Source organism: Achroia grisella, unplaced genomic scaffold (assembly GCF_030625045.1).
Source record: "Achroia grisella isolate CSIRO2021 unplaced genomic scaffold, CSIRO_AGI_Agris_v1 utg114, whole genome shotgun sequence".
Classification (NCBI taxonomy): Eukaryota; Metazoa; Arthropoda; class Insecta; order Lepidoptera; family Pyralidae; genus Achroia; species Achroia grisella.
In genome coordinates, this window is record NW_026712585.1 from 549,380 (window position 1) to 567,272 (window position 17,893).

Consider the following 17,893-nt stretch of genomic DNA (forward strand, 5'->3'; position numbering starts at 1 on the left):
ATATTTCGATAATACTTACGTTAGATACAACAGCAGCGTAGGTGATGCCTTGCAGTATACCATACCTGTAATAGATTTGCAATTCTAATGTCACACGTTTATAATTGAAACGTAGTATTGTAAAAAATAATTTTCATAAAATAGCCCTATCCCCTTATATACACGCACTAGGGGGTGGGGGTAGCATACCCTAGGGGGTAAAGGTAGCATTCCTTATGAGGTGAAAGTAGCACCATTAAGAATATATTATTATTATAATAATTAATATAATCCCTTAGAATCTGTAAGCAGCACCCTAGGGGCTGACAGTAGCATCCATAGGGGGTGGAGGTTAGATTTCTTTCTTCGAGATATGTAATGTTCTTAAAACTAACTTGCAAGCTGTTTTTGTTTTTTTTATTCAGTTTTAGATACTTATTATAACTTACCATGCTCCTATGTCCTCTACCCTTTCAGCTAGAGGGCGTCTGGCTTGTGTCACCATTTTGTACGCGTCCAGTCTGATCTCCGCAATGTTATTGAGTAGAGCAAACAGTGGCGCCAATGGAAATGCTGCCACGAATAATGTTACGAAACCGTATTGGAGAACTGGGAAAGATTTCAAAACGAAAAATCATAATCGAGAACAATCCACGGATCATAAGCAGAGCTCGTACTAAGATATCTGATATAAATACATAGATTTTTTTTGTAAATACATAGAAAACGCCCATACAAACAATCATACTCAAGAATACAAATGTTTGCACCGCGTGAGGAATCGAACCCAATACTATCGGAAGTAAAGAGAGGGCATCGTAATATGCTACCATAAAAAAGGATTTAGCATATTGCTGCCGCCGAAGCTACTGAGCTAACAGATTTTTATAACAAGTCAACTATTTAGTTCAATGTGTGTGTTTGTGAAAATGTCTACTTACTCATTTCCAGGTATTCATCAAACAAAGCGAGCCGCCCGGGATCTTGGAGGTGATAGTCTTGTTCCCATGCCATGTCTGGTTTGTTCTTATCCCTTGTAACAGCGCGATGAGATCTCTGTCTCCACCAATTGTGGAATTTCCTGTAATAAATTAATATGCCTATTGTATTGCCTAAATCAAATAGAAGAAATTTAACTATTTTAACCATTTATACATATATATGATTACAGAGATCTTAGTACGGAGGAACTATAATATAATGCATAGTAACATATGACCATGGTTCTAGGCCGTCAGTCCGTCCGATCGATCCCCCGTCCAATTCATACGGAGATCGAAGTTACAATGGCTTGAACCGAGGTTGGAACTATTAGCGGTGCCCTCAGACAAAAGTCGTATCTATCAGGCAGAAGTTGATCTACAGCCACTCCACAAATCTTTCCCCGAATTTGGAGTGCCATCTGCACTTGACCTCCCTATCGTTCAGTGAAACTGTAGTCAGCTGCGGCCAACAGCACTATTTGCCATTTCAATAACATAAATAAATAATTCATGACAATTGACTACTTTCACCAAGAAACTCATCAAATTATCGCAAACGCACATTTAATGCGTCTATAAAATAGATCACGGGACGGTGCAAATTATATATATGAAAAAGAAATTTCAATGTTCTTTATCTAGCTTTGGTTCTAGACAGAAGTTGTTTAATCTCACAAACACCGTCTATCGCTTTTGATTTATTTGATTTATTACACTGTTTACGACCCTGTACAAATATTCCATTGTTAGCAATATCATCCTTATTTCCAGAAACGACCATTTTAACTCCGCGTGGGTGATACATAGCGCATTCACGGGACAAGATGGAGTCAGTCAGAAAATTGAAACATAAACGTAAGTACTATTTTTACTTGTCGCGTTTGGTAGAACGCACATTACTTAAGACGTAGGACAAAATGAAGTCAGCTAAAAGACAGAGGAAAGGAAATTTTCAGAAACGACTATATTTACTCCGCGCGTTTGGTTGATCGCGCATTCACTAAGATGGGATAAGATGGAGTAACAGCACAAGACAATCACAACACACGTACGTACGGGTATCCGAGCTCGAGGAAGTTGTTGAAGCACTGTTTGCCAATCATGATGATGGCCAGCTGTATGCACAACTCCGACAGGCAGCCCGCGGGGTCACAGATGTCGCCCTTTAACTTGAAAAATTCTGATTTTCTTGCTTGATCATCGCCTGGGTAATCGTAGAACCGGCCCTGGTGATAAAGTACTAATAAGTAATACTTGTTCCACTCTATAAATAATACAGAAGATTATTGTTGGTAATAAGGGTTAGTGGCTTAAATAATAGCAATATTCGTCATTCAGGGAGATCTCTAAATGATATGAGATTAGGAAAAAACAGATTATGATAATGCACACCACCACAGTACCATACCACAGCATTACAATAACCATGCCCAATTCTTGTTTCTCCAGAAATCAATAAAGATAGTTTATTCTTATAAATTTCGAAACTGAGTATGTATGTACCGTTCGTGCAGGTGGATGCGCATTCCATATTTTTATCCATAAAGGAAATCTACATTATCAGAAGGAGCAGATGGCTAACCTCTAGGAAAAAGGCATCCGTACCTTATAGACTTGAACAGCATCCCGTTGGCTTGCGCGAGGAGTATGGTGTCATTCCTCTGTACCTTGTAATTTTTCAGCCAAACCGTAACAAGATCACACAAAGTAGAATAACAGTACCTAAACGTCATTTTATACACATAAATCGTAATCCTCGAGTCAATAACAAGACAAATGTACAACAATTATTTTTATTTCAAGTCCAAAATCAGTAACTTTAGAGTAAATATAATGTGTCAAACCATTTTTAGAAGCTTAATATAGGAATAGAATACCTTGAAAAACGCAATGTAAATCAGCGAAGAATAGAAGTTCATAAACTCAAAGAAGAATATCTTGAACGTGTACGAGTCCTCATATTCAGTTTGCGTGCGAGGATTCTCCATATTTGTGAGATATACTGCCACTTTTGCGTATATCTGAAATGAGAATTAATTTATGTTAAAAGTTAGCATCAACTGTTGGCTATTACCTACATGAATAGCACAACATATTAGATAATTGATAGCACTATCGTCGTACATCAAATTCAAATTCAAATTCAAAAATCATTTATTCATGTAGGACATTTTAGCCGCTTATGAACGTCAAATTTTTACATTATAATTTTATTTTTTTCCCTACCGTCCAGTTCGGTATATAGATCCAATTGAGAAGAACTGGCAAGAAACTCAATTGAATTACTTTTTTTTTTTAAAGCCAGTTTATTTACAATGTATATTTATATAGGTGTCTATGTCTAACATTAAATGAAAATTCAGTGCATGAACAACTATTGCCATGCACACTCGTCATTCAAGTAATCGTTTAGTGAGTAATAGGCTTTGCTCAGTAAATATGATTTAACAGATGTTTTGAATTTATTTAAGGGTAATTCCAACATATCCTTTGGTATCTTATTGTAAATTTTTATACCTATTCCCATAAAAGACCTATTAACTTTTTCTAAACGATACTTGGGGACAGCAAGTTTGTCTTTAAATCTTGTATTAATATTATGAATATTGCTGTTTTTTGGAAATAAGGCAAGATTTTTATGAACATATAGGATATTTGAATATATAAATTGAGAAGCAACGGTGAGAATATTTGCCTCTTTGAATTTCTCTCTTAATGAGTCACGACTCTTCATACAGTAGATCGCTCGAACGGCACGTTTTTGTAATATGAATATATTTTTAATATCTGCCGCTTTTCCCCATAGTAATATTCCATAAGAGAGTAAACTATGAAAATAACTAAAATAGACTAATCTAGCAGTATCAGTATCAGTGTACTGTCTAACCTTACGCACGGCAAAAGCTGCCGAACTTAGTTTCGCTGCAAGGCTTTGAATTTGTGCACCCCATTGTGTTTTATTATCATCATCAGTAGTACCCGCATGCGTTGCCATTCCAGAGTACTAAGATTTAATTCCTCTTATCCTATAATTTCACTGCCTAATCGACACAGTTTATAAAGAAAGCTGCTTGGCGGCTAAAATAGACGCGACTGAGGTACGGACTTAGAAGAATTTATACAAAGTCTAATTCTACTTCTATACTGATAATTACTATTTCTTGTCTTTACCAAAACGTATCAATCATATTAACATAAAAGATGGTAGTTTCAGCAATTAAAGAAAACGGGATCCTCTTAAAATATTTAAATCTTATGAAACTTACCCTGGTAAGTATCATGATGATGGTCAAGTTAATAAGCGCAGCAGTCATGGCGGTGAAGATCTTGGCGTGCCTCTTCAGAAAGAATCCACTCCCACCATAAATAACTGACACCATAGATATACGGTAAATTATTGTGCCCAGTACAGCACCCATTACTATTGTAATCTGTGGAAATTAAACTTATTCTCAGTAAAATATAGCTTCCGTATGCCCACATTTCGTTAGTTATATTTGAATTTAACGAGGCAAAGGGTTAGTCTACTGCCGTCTTTTGGTATGTATAAATTTATATTGTAGTATATGCGGGAAAGAGAAAGAAGCATGTCATCTCTAATGCACACTGCTGGCGTCATGAGGCTATTAAGCTGTGTACGGCAAGTGAGAAGAGTGGTGTATGTCTGTGAGCCGATAATTACGAAGGCAAACACTACAGTTATTATTATATTATGTAAGTACCCATATTATTATATGATTACGATAAAAATGAAAAAAACTAACCATAAACAATACCGCTGAGCTGGTAGCTACATATCTCATGGTCTTTTGCCAAGCTGGTAAGAATGGCTCCTTCTCCCTGGTCACGGGGTTTGTTCTGAAGGTCTTCACTGACGTTTCAAACTCAGGACGTGGTTCTTCATCCTAAACGTATTATTGGCCAAGTTACATTAAAAAATAGTGGCTGCGAATTTATCATCGCCTACAGTTGTTTACGCCATGTAATATTTTATAAATAAATGAACTAATAATTATAGATGGCGTATTTATAAGATAAAAACCTAGTTTAGGCTCTTTGGGGAGGTGGGGGGTACGTCTCAGTCTTCTATATTAACTCATAACTAATTCCTCCAACCATTTTACATAGAGAAGCCTAGCACACAAACAGACAGTTTTCGTTTTATCGCGATTTTATTATGTACATACAAATAAATTAAAAAAATATATATTTATAAGTCATAATGAAGCAAGGAAAGAAGACCAAAAAAGATATAACCTGATCAACACCGCCGAGGTCCCACTCCCACCTTAGTATTGACTGTTTCCTTTTCCATAACTCCAAAAATGTGGTAGCTGGAACAATTATATACGTTCTAGAGTCTTTTAGTATGTAGCTATATTACTAGTTTTTTTTATGAATGAACAGGAATGATAGAATTAAAATAAATAAGATATGCTAAAACTTCTACTTCATAATAGCCAGTTACCAAAAGTTGTCTGATCCTTCAATGACAAAACTCTCAAGTTCTATTCTTTCTGCCTATCCCAATGACAGATATACCTAGTATATATCATCAATTTAAGATTATTATAAATATGTATTTTGCATTGTCTTCAGAATACATACCCCAAAAGGACATGAAGATAGCGAAGAAAACTGTAGCCGGGTTATCGAAGAGGTACGTCAGCTTGGCAAATAGGCAAGAGTCTGATAAACTCTGATACTGGCAGGCTTTGTCGCACAATGGACAGAGTGTGGTGTTTCCAGGACCCTTCAGATCACAGATTTCTTGACTAGAATAAGAAATAAAGAAGTATATAATAATAATTTTAGAAGTTATGTTAAGAAAATAGATTTAAATAATATTTGAAATAGTTTGCTTTTTAAGCAGTGTTCCGGTGTCAAAATATGGTATTGAAATTATACAGTAGGAACTCACATGCTCATACTGCTGTTCACGTGTTACCATCAGTGTTGCCAATCTTAAAGCACTTGTTTTCGTACGAAGAAATAAAAAAAATATACCGTATATCAGCTCAAATCGAATTTCTAACTTCCTCATCATAGAATTTTCATCCATTTACGTAGGCCAATATTTTGTACAAACTTGGATGAAAACATGATAAGAGGAAGAAAATATTCCATCCCGTACCCATGACCATACATCTCGTATTTATAACGAGGATCATTTACAGTTGATATCCCTGGCAGTCATAATAAGACGGTTTCGCAGCTTGAATGCTTATTCAAGTGAAACAAAAAACTAACCTTGGTATATTGTCTTCAGATTCCATACTGGCTAAGCCATACAGGAAACACAATGTACCAACAATAGCTGGGGCGTAAAGCATTTTCGTATAGAAGCCAAGCCAACAGAAGTAGAGTCCAATTTTGTCTCCGAAATACCGCCTGACTAGCCAAAGAGGTTGCTTCTTGTACCATTTGGCAGGACGGGCCCACTCTAAGTATAAGAGCTGGAAAGATACGAAGTTAGATTTGTATAAATTTTTACGTACATGAAAAGGGGTAAAATATATTCGACGCCGAAAACTAGGCATGACACTTCACAACTTTCATCTGAAGTATATAAAATAATATAAAATTAAATTTTCAACTAAATTGATAAGTTGACCGTGCAGGTTAAAGTTAATTTTGTTTAAAAAAGCGAATATAAATAAAGTAATTATGCTGAGGTATTCTTTGACTGCCAATATTGTACTGCCAATTACACTTGCGATGCGTTTTATAACATTTCGTTGTGAATATTTAAATTCAACATGCTGTGACTGACTGGCAGAAGAACCTAATCCTCTAAATTAATTAATTAATTTCTCTATAGTGTTTATATCTCTGGAGAGAATCGACAATATGGGTTGTCACAAAGTAATTATTTTCTTGTTTTTTTTTGCCAAATTAGTGTTGCAGATGACCCGACCGGACCGATGAGGTAATGTATATGACAGCATATGGGACAAAGTACTCAATAAATCAATGTTTTATCGAAGACAATTCTAAAGAAAACATGTATATAAAGACCTGCATTAATCATACAGGTTTGATTCGAGCAATAAATGTGTATTTAGTTCTTTTACCGTCTTCTATTAGATATTAAAAGACCTTTCTAACTTACTCTTCTATCTGTAACCGTTCCGTCAGTTAAATCAACGTCATATCTGCCCTCGTGGAGAGGAAAGCAAGCCGAATACGTGCCGTCATTCAGCAAACGACGTATACCCATCTGTAATAATTATAATAACATAATTTATTATTGCAAAAAGTCATATTTTTTATACTGCGATAATCGCAGTAATAAAAGCATAGAGCCCAACTGATGGTAAAAGTAGCTAATGGCTACAGTAAACATGCGAATACTCGAAATATATAATACGAAAACTCCAGGGGTGTCATGAGCGCCTACCTTCTGCATGGGTACCTCAGTCTAACCTTTTGCAGATGTCAAGCACCTTGCTATATTTATGTAATTTAATTATAATTGTAAATTATACATTTTACGTTTCTATTCAATGTTAATTTTACTCCATTACTTGCAGGTTGCGATCTAAATCGTGTCTTTCACTTCAGTAATATTGTGAAGGTTCGAATCTATATAAAGACCAATTCGACTATTGTTACAATTAAATGCAGAAAATGAGTAAGAATCTTTAATTACGCTATTGAAAACGACAATTGCAGTTTACCTTTGTTTCTGTGTTGTCATATCTGGCTCTTAATAATATTTGCATAACTAATAAACTTCTTTGAGCTGGCGAGAACTGTGTATGGCGATCTTTTACTAGGAACCTGGAATAAATTATAAAATAAATCCAATATGTTCGAAGATTCACGATTGTCATTTCGGATAATGTAGTCAGAGTTACTTGTCAAAGCCGTGGTAAATAATAATGCATCACTTAACATACGCACATTTCGCTTGGTAATTTGGTATTAATTTGGAAAACAGAGTCAGTTTTCCAAATTAATACCAAATTGCCAAGCTAAATTATATAGGCGCAGTAACTATTTCCAACAATTTTCTATTGCCAATGTTGGAAATAGTTATTGCTATGGGTAAGTCACTAATAAATTGACTCACAATGTATTTTGGTTAGATTTGAACGCATAACCTTTCGGATTAAATAAGGTTAGTAAACCAGAGAGTCACGATAACCTCAATTTATTCCTTTAAATATACTTTAACTTACTGTTCTTCTCTTCTAATTCCTTTCTGTTCTGTGGCATCGTAAAATGAAGGTTCAGGTTCGATTCTACTGTGCTCATATTCATATAGCTGTTTCCATCGTCGTCTCCATTTTGAATACCATTTTTTATCTCTCTCAGCTTGTTTCTCGTCGCTCTGTTGACGAGACATTGAAAATGAAATCTTCACAAGTATTATTAAAATTTTAATATTTTTTTCTAACTAAATTCTAATTCTGTTGTCCAGTTGGCCTTTACAGCTACATCGAACGATATGAGGCGAGTGCAGATGGCACTTATAACCCACGGAATGACATATGTAACCGGCAGAAGGCTGACTCCTACCTGACAAATACGACTTTCAAACCCCTAACAAATACGTCTTTATTCTGAATTCGACTTTAGTCTGAAGAATACGTCTTTATTCTGAATTCGACTTTAGTCTGAACTGAAGGCACGTCTTCAGACTAAAGTCGAATTCAGAATAAAGACGTATTTGTTAGGGGTTTGAATCTCAGCTCAGAGCGTCACAGTTTCAATCCCCGTTTGAATTGGACGGAGGATACCTCGGGTAATATTGTAATAATGTCAAATCTGTTTATGAGTAATTCTCTTTATAAAGAGTACTAAAACGAAGGAGTGTATAAAATCCAAAGTAAAGTAATACACAAGCAAAGATTTACACATAAGTTAATATAAGATACAATAAAACTTAAAATATTACGATACCTACCCAAGCTCTGACTGATATCGAGATAAAACGTTTTGTAGGTAGTTTCATTCCTATTACTTCCGCTAATCTCATTTCACACTTCCATGGTATATGAATCTTCAAAAACCATGTTTTCTCATCAAACGATAGGCATTTATTTTCTAATTCTAGTTCCAAGCCTTCTTTTATAAGATTCTCCTAAAAGTATAAAGAGTCATTAATCAATTATTATTTTGAGGTCCCAGTATTGTACCCTGGGAAAAATCATTAATTATAAAATCGTACCACATTCAGAGTTGAAATAATAATTTATTCACAGGGGACATTTTTTATTGTTTTGTTATTTTTTATGTTTAACATTTATAATTTTTTTTAAGATATACAGTCATCTCTACCTGGAATGTCTTTCTGTGCTCTCTCCTTTTGGCTTCAGCTTCAGTCATAACTCCATAGTCTTCTTCCTCATAAGCCAGTACCATATCTATTCTTCGACGCCCGTCTCGGAATAACAGAGATTCTGGATCAAGCCCCTATAATGTTTCAATTATAATATATTCATTAGCCTTAATGTAAAATTATATCATCATTGTCATTATTACATAATATAAAACAAAATCGCTGTCACTGTCTGTCCCTATGTATGCTTAAATCTTTAATTATTGTATTGTAACAATTTTATTATTTTTATATTTTTAATCGACATATCAAGCCTTATTTTTAAAATTTTTCATTTTGCACATTAATATTTTATTTACCTCAGGACTCATTTCACCAATATTTTCCTCTTTCTCATTTGTATAATTAGGCAGTGATGGTTTTCTATCATCTTTGGCTGTATAATTTGATGCCTTGCTCTCTGACTTTGGCTGTAAACGAAAATTTATTTTAAATAAATAATTTCTTAAATATCTTAACGTGAGTGTCAATTTTTGCACATATAATATTAGAACCAAAACTATGCATTATAATTGTTTATATTCATATGTTATTTAGACGATGCATATATTTTTTACAAAAAAATATAAAACTCTAAATCTACTTATTTGTACATATATCTTTCATCCTCTGCTTCTCCCTTATGCCATGTAAACGAACCAATTCTCTAGTTGTTTTACCTACAATAACAAGATTTAACAATGTGATGTTAACTACGTAAACCAAAACAAATTTCAATTACCGTGCAAAATTACCTTTATTATCGGCAAAGAATACAACACAAGCGAAAATTATTACTATTGGCGAAACTTATTATTAAATGGCATAGGACAATTCAATATGATCAGTAACATGTGAAATTACACTGTTAATCTTCCTAAAACTAATATATAAAATAATAATAAAATCAATACTGATGATGTGCGTAATTAAATAAGCATTAGAACCTGAAAGTCAGGCAAAGGGGTGCCAGGAAGAGCTGGAGCGGTAGCAGTCTCCTTGCACTTGGGGGAGAAGGCTATAGCGACAGATGTCACGTTTCTGACAAACCTCCAGCCCTTGCGAGATGTGTGTTCCTCTGAACTATCCGAATGTTCCGATTTAATATCTTCTCGAAGATGTACCTGAACGGAATTTGGAATTTAGAGGTGTGTAATTAAAGTTGTTTTCGGTCAAATGAGTAAAATTTCGAATATAATAAGAAACCAATAATATCGCGTAACAATTATTATTATTGCCTGCCATTCGTTATTCTCCATTAAACGTTTAACGTGCTCCTATTTCTTTGTATATGAATAGGTAAGTATATATGTAACATTTCATTGAAAGAAAGAAACTACGGTTGGTAGTCATGTAATTATGATTATGAAGTATATAATAAATACAAGTTATTTATTTTATTTTGATGTCTTGTTTTTATTATTTATATATTTTACTGTTTAGCAGAAAGTTGTAACATTGAATAGTGCAATATGTGTTGGGGGATTTCACTAAAATGTGTAAGATTTGCATAATATCCTAAAATATCTAATATATGTAAAAAATTGCATTTTATTTGTTGCGTCATTTATTCAAATAATATTCTAACAGAAAATACAAAATATAAATATTTGTTTTAATTAAATGCATCGGTAGTAGTAGGCATTTCTAATCGTGACTATAACCACAGATAACATAATATCCATAACGAATACACGAACAAGTAATATAAAATATTGATTCGTAGATCGTTAAGGAGTACAAAAGCAGAATGCATTTCTTTAATATAAATGGGTTTACGGTTGGTTTACCGCATCCGGGTTTACCGGTGGAAAATGATGGCAAGACCTAGGATGCGCTCTTACACAGAAGAAATCTATTCACCATAGACTTGAAGAGTCCTGGGATATAGATATATTGATTTTATAGAGAAAATAAAGTATTTGTAAGTAAGTAGTGTGTGTAATTAAGTAAGTATGTAAGTAAGTATTTGTTTGTTTATCTATAGAAAATATTTTCGATAACTTATAGGCGACAATAACTTATAGACAATTAGTGCATCTAAAGATTATTTCATTACGTAGTTAGGTACATCTAACTCTGAGCATTACAGGCTCTATTTGTTATTGACTACAAGCATGTGAATCCATCTGGGCTAACTAAAAGCAAGGTACACAAATCATGCTATCATTCTACGACAAGAACAAGGTACATATTTCGTATTAGTATTTACAGATCTGCGTATTAAATATCATATCATCATTGTATTTGACAGCAAAATAAATATATATATATTTACTAAATAATAACTTAAATCGTAAAAGGTGGGTCTCATGCGAAAAAATGATTTTGTTTAAATGACCAAATGGATTATTTTGTACAATTGTATTTTTTTTTAATTTAGTAAATGAATGCTGATCACAAATACTTCTTTTGATATTTTGCTCTCTTTATTCAATGATTTTTATTTAAACTATTCTAACATCAAACTACTCAGAACATTAAGCAACTAATACACAAATGGCTATAGAAATTAGTACCTTTTTCTCACCCGTATCTCTTATAGGAACACTCTGAAAACATCAGTCTTTAATTTTTATTTGGAAATATCTGGTGGTATAATATTACTTGAGTTACTCATTTCTATTAAAATAGCAACATATGCTATATTGTGTTACGGTCTGAAGAGTAAGATAGTGCAATCTTTAATATAAAAACTATAATCTTCATTAACAGTGACAATGGGATGTTATGTATAGTTATTACTTCTTTTGCTATATTAAAATTAGATCAGACGACTTTTTTTTAAAATTAAAGTTTATACTTCAACATATACCAACCTTATTAGCCGGACTTTCCATAATATCAGCCAGGGATGTACCAAAGGCAGCGTCTGGAGTGAGACTGTCTGCTGACTTCCACAGTGCACGAGGATGTAATGGAGTTCCTGGTAATGCAGACTCGTGACTCTTACGACGGGTTTTGGTCTGATGGAAAAATAAATTAACTTCTTACAGTACAAACGGAAAATTAAATACAAAATAAACGGATTTCAAAGTAGTCTAAGCTTAGGAATTTTTAAAAAGCCATTAAGCTATTAAGCATACCTGAAATGGTTCCGTTATTTTATAGCAACAGGGACGTAGAATAATAATAAGAATGCTTGTCTAATCGATATAAACTACAAGTTAATGCTTTTTAAGGTAAATGGAGGGTCAGTTCCAAGGAATTTGCCGAGCATGGTTTTGTTTTAACTTGGAATTCTTACCTGATCATCGGTAGCGCTATCAGATAAACTAAGTTCAGTTCTGGTAGTTGATGTTGAGCTGCTTAATTCGTTCCATACATTATGATTAGTTACACTGGCTGTAGGTGGTTCTGAAGACGTTCCATCTGTTAATGTATACGAGAATATTATTATGGCCTCGGTGGTGTAACGATTTAGCACACCGCGGGTTCGATTCCTCGCACGATACAAACATGTACACACGAGTGTGATTGTTTGTATCCTTCTGGGTGTTTTCTGTATACATTATGTATGTTATTACAGAAAAAATTTAAGTATATATTTGTATTAGTTGTCTAGCACCTATAACACTAGCTTTGCTTAACTTGAGTCTATATGGCGTCGTGTGAATTGTTTTGAGATATTATTATTTAATTAAAATCTGTCACACGATTAATATTTATACAATTTGGGCTCTTGATGTTGTCTTGTTATTAATAACTTCATAATTCATTTCTTCAGACTTCTTAAAACACTAATTACTAAATAAACACCATATAGGGAATCAAATTTTGTCGTTGCACTTCCAAGTTTCTGGAAATTACGACGTTTTATGTAGAATATTATATTGTTTACTTCAAATTTTAAGTTAAGGAGGCCTAATTATTCGATTGGATTGGAGAGGTCTAATTATCTATTCTATATGTTCTCTATTTACATTTGTTACAAGAACAGGCTGTTAGAAATTTTACTGATAGCTTAGAAGTATGTTTTTATGATTAGTTCGATATTAACTGCCTATTAGGATACAATTTGAAAAAACAAATTAGAATATTTACATATATATACCTTTTCTAAAAACTTCTTTTTTTGCTCTTCCGCCATCATCGCTGTTTCTTCTAGAAGATGCCTCGCTGTGGCTAGATTTTAACCTTTCACTTTCAAAAGTGACTCTGTCCAACACACTCTGATGGCTCTCAAGATTTTGTGTATCATTTTGTCTCATTTTCTCCAATGCGGATGGTAGTTTCTCCAGTGTTCTAGGAGCTCTTTGGTTGAGTCGAGCAACAACCTTTTTAACGGTAATTTCTTCTGAGTAGCCATTTTCCATCGTTTATACTGGAAATTAAAATAATTGTCATTTTAAAAATAAACTATTTTCATTGTTACTTATTATTCTTTATGATCATGACTTGAATTAGCCATTGAAGATTATTAGAATTTGCTTAAATAAACTATAATGTATGTTAATTTTGATTACTTAAAAACTTAGAAAATTATTATAGGTAAACTTTAATGATATTATATTAAAAAAAGATTCAGAATTGGCATTAAATTAGATTAAAAGAAATAAAATCTGGGAAAATAAACCCAATGATATAAATAATAGTGAATTTAAGAATAATTTTCTTTTATGTAGTCGGTTAGGAAACATCGCAGAGAAGATATTGACCATCATGTTGAAATTACCAAGTAAGTTAGTCGCGAAGTGATAATAGGTGGAACTGTGATCGATTCAAAATAATTATAAGTCTGATAGAGGACACCACGACGTTTTTCGATCCATTATTACATGTTATTTTCTTTATTCGCTTTTATCATCAAAGCATCAATGTCCATTTGCAGTAAGTGTATACATGTAAATGAGACTTTACTGCATATTTTTTAAATCGGTAATAATGGAATGGTGCATCCGCCTCTACTAACTAAGGATGAGTATAAAGTCATATAATTTGGTTGGTTTTAACGGTTTCTAGAAAATATGTATTTTATTCCGCGATACGCTATTATTTTATTTTAGAAAAATATGCTATTTCTAGGATGGTTAGATACCACGAATAAAACTCGAATCGAATATAAATAAAATCAATTAAATTTCTACATCAATTCGAATTCAGACTTTTTATATGAAGACGATTTAAAAGTGCTTGTAGTCTGAACTCTAGTATGTAATATGAAATGAATATTCTTTCTTTTCATCTCGCAGAAAAAACCTGGACAAATGTATAATAATATTATATAACTTAATGAGTATCGTTTTTCATACGAGTGAAATAGCAAATAAGCTACCACAATGGAAACTACTAATCGGCACTTACAAACATGAACAGTAGGTACAATCATCACGAAATACTTTCGTGACGTCCTTGTCTTTATAAATCATCAATGTATCCTACACGTAGTTGCTCACGTAACGTGGTAGGCCCAACAAACAAACGTCATTAAACAACCGTGTCACACATTCATAACAAATATAACAGATCTACAGTGTACAGTCCACACAATCGATAATCCATTTAATAATTCAGAACAACGGCGTGTGATCGGACAAATGTGATGGTTATTACTTTGTAGGCACTCGTAATTGATGAAAAACAATTTGAGATCGGTGAAAATTAGTGTTACAGTTTTATTCTGTCACCTGTATGAACAAACAACGTGACAAACGATGGATAGATAAGTTCTGGCACGCATGAGAAAGAACAAGACACCAACACCATTACTATCTCGTTCTATTTATGGATGCAGTAACGAAAACCTATCCAATGATAGATTCGTTTAGTATAACTGTACGGATTTAAATAGTTTTTTTATTATTCACATTTGTTTATACATATATGTTTACAGAAATTTTTGTTAGTTATTATTGTAATTATTGAACAATAACTGTTATATAACTACAGTTTTTTTTGTACATGATAATGGAATGGTGCACCTGCCTGCACTAGTGATTTACGATGGCGGGGCACCAGTGGAGGATGATTAGATGAACATGAAGGCAGGTCAGTTAGCCCATCGTGACTAATTCACAAGTAATTTATCTATATATACATAGTATATGGTACATTGCTAGCAATGGGGTCAACAGTCTACATTACTAACATTCCCCTTTCCCCCAATACATCACACTTGTATAACCGCAAAGAACAATACTGATCTTAAAACAGAAATATCGAAGCCATTCTTTTGCAACCTATTTCAAAAGCAGTGTTTAAACACAAAATATAAGGATGAGTTTAAGAAACGCCACTTTTTTTTAATTGGGGGCGTAAAGACCTTGTAGTAGGGGTAGTAAACGTTATAAGGAATATCTATAGGTACTCATCTGTTATTCGATAATGACAACATTTATATGTTATATGTTAGATAATATCTAGATTTATAAATCGCACATGTGGTATCGGGATAAATCCTAGATCTAAGATATACACAGAACAACGAAGTAATTAAAAAAAAATAACTGAGGAAATTACTTTGGACATCACTAACGCTTACACACACACACATAATTGTGTGTAAAGAGCCATTAAACCTAATACACACACACACATAATTCATAGTGTAAAGAGCCATTAAACCTAAAAGAAATACGATGTCAACTAAACGTTATTGACTGTTAAATTGTTATATTACGAATGCAGTAAAGCGAATAATTCATTTCAAAATTATGACATTCGACGTTTTTGTTAAAGTACCATTCACTAGTTTATGATACGTCACACTAATATAACATAACACAAGCTTGGGTCTAGATGGCGCTGTGTGAATTATTTACTATTAATAGCAATCTCAGGACAATTCACACAGCGCCATCTAGACCCAAGCTTGTGTTATGGATGCTGGATAACTGATACAAATACATAGATATATATTTTTTTCGTAACTAAATACATATTATACATAGAAAACACCCAGACCGATAAAAACAATCATACTCATGAATACAAATGACTGTGCCGTGCGAGGAATCGAACCCGCGACCATCGGAAATAAGGCGGTGTGATAAACCGCTAGACCGTCGGGGCCGTCAACACACAATCACACACACGGCACACTAATAAATGCTACTGATATTTGGGGATGTTGATGTATGATAGATTCACAAGGTAAGTTTGTCGTTTAATATTTCGAAATGGGGATATTTGTATATTTTTACATGCAGAAATACATTTAAAATACTTTTAAAAACAGTCACTACTCTTAAAAGCACAATTATTATGCATACTTTATATAACCCTTAGCATAGTTCGTCAGTAATAATTCAATATTTTTCCAATCCTTTGTGTAATCTTGGTATTATTGAATAAGTATTATATTATTGAAAAACAAATGAGGCAAGATAAATTAATTAATTAAAAAAAGAAAAAAATAGTATACGTTATTTGACATATTAGGCCCAGGATATTTCCCGGCAACCCGAATCTGACCGACACCAAAAACATTACGTCAATTTATATTGCAAACTCGCTATTGACGGGTACTCTATCAAGCCAAAAGCCAAATTAATACCCAATACAGCGATGTGGGTATATCAAACGATGAAGTCTCCATGACAGCGACTCCTAGTTAACAATGCCAAGACCTCTGTTACTCCGAATGAGTAAAGAGTGAAGAAGATATAATAATATTATTATTTCGCAAATATATTAATAAATAAATATTTACGCAAGCTGCGGCAAGCGCGGCTCATAAACTTATTAGTCCACAGAGTAACACGTAGTTCACGTAGTACCTGTGCTGTGGTCACAAGGACATCGTTTACGATGTCCTTGTGACCACAGCACCTCACAAACTCTACAGTAACCCAGGCTATATAGTAAATTATATATCATTATTATTATATAGTATAAAATAAAGTCGCAGACTGTCCCTATGTATGCTTACATCTTTAAAAATACGCAACGGATTTTGAAGCGGTTTTTTAATAGATAGAGTAATTCTAGAGGAAGGTTTATATATATAATACATATACACCCGTGCCAAGCCGGGGCGAGTAGTTAGTATATTATATAATGATAAACGTCAAGTAAGTATGATCCAGACGAAGTAGCGCAGATCAGCTAATACAATATAAATTTAGCGCACAAATCTGCACAAGCAATTCTTTGACGGAAACATCAACAGAATATATTTAAATTTACGCACGTTTAAATAAATATTAGAATATTTCTAAGTAGGTCTTTTCAGTGTATGAAATAATCTTTCACTTCAAAGAGTGTTTGATGTTTAGTAAACACAATTTATAGATAGGATGTACTACAAATAAAGTATCTATTTGAAAGTGCTTGAGTGAAGTTGAATGACGAAAATTGTATCGCTATTATATTTTTAACAGACGTAGACTGTGAGTAGTCTACACTCATAACGATCATTGAAATATCCCAGTCTCGTGACTTCAACCGCCCAGCAGCTTGCTTTGTTCGTTGTATTTTCATTGTAGGGTGCAGATTAATCACTGAAATTACTGGATAACAGGCATGACATCTCAATCGTCTGAAATGGTTACTCATAAATGCTATCTAAGGTGTCAAATGATAATGTGATGTTCGTAGTATACATGTTGGTGATGCTTACCGCTTACCAACCAGTAGGCCGGTAATTCTTTTGTAATATCATAAA

The 17,893-nt window shown here is 33.5% G+C and overlaps 1 protein-coding gene across 1 annotated transcript in view; it reads right to left on the bottom strand.

The window, feature by feature from the left end:
- The window catches only part of LOC131850352 (anoctamin-4), a 32,130-nt gene that overhangs the window by 4,790 nt on the left and 9,447 nt on the right, over positions 1 to 17,893 (bottom strand). The window contains exons 2-21 of the mRNA XM_059200569.1: positions 13,343 to 13,612; positions 12,536 to 12,660; positions 12,108 to 12,254; positions 10,236 to 10,412; positions 9,609 to 9,719; positions 9,249 to 9,383; positions 8,875 to 9,051; positions 8,147 to 8,298; positions 7,643 to 7,745; positions 7,075 to 7,182; positions 6,213 to 6,418; positions 5,571 to 5,737; positions 5,220 to 5,296; positions 4,727 to 4,867; positions 4,229 to 4,393; positions 2,840 to 2,983; positions 2,019 to 2,188; positions 921 to 1,060; positions 429 to 588; positions 20 to 65 (exon numbers count right to left, since the gene is read on the bottom strand). Coding sequence (XP_059056552.1) covers positions 20 to 65; positions 429 to 588; positions 921 to 1,060; positions 2,019 to 2,188; positions 2,840 to 2,983; positions 4,229 to 4,393; positions 4,727 to 4,867; positions 5,220 to 5,296; positions 5,571 to 5,737; positions 6,213 to 6,418; positions 7,075 to 7,182; positions 7,643 to 7,745; positions 8,147 to 8,298; positions 8,875 to 9,051; positions 9,249 to 9,383; positions 9,609 to 9,719; positions 10,236 to 10,412; positions 12,108 to 12,254; positions 12,536 to 12,660; positions 13,343 to 13,604 — 2,913 coding nt within the window. The 5' untranslated portion in view covers positions 13,605 to 13,612. The remainder of the gene's footprint in view (positions 1 to 19; positions 66 to 428; positions 589 to 920; positions 1,061 to 2,018; positions 2,189 to 2,839; positions 2,984 to 4,228; positions 4,394 to 4,726; positions 4,868 to 5,219; positions 5,297 to 5,570; positions 5,738 to 6,212; positions 6,419 to 7,074; positions 7,183 to 7,642; positions 7,746 to 8,146; positions 8,299 to 8,874; positions 9,052 to 9,248; positions 9,384 to 9,608; positions 9,720 to 10,235; positions 10,413 to 12,107; positions 12,255 to 12,535; positions 12,661 to 13,342; positions 13,613 to 17,893) is intronic.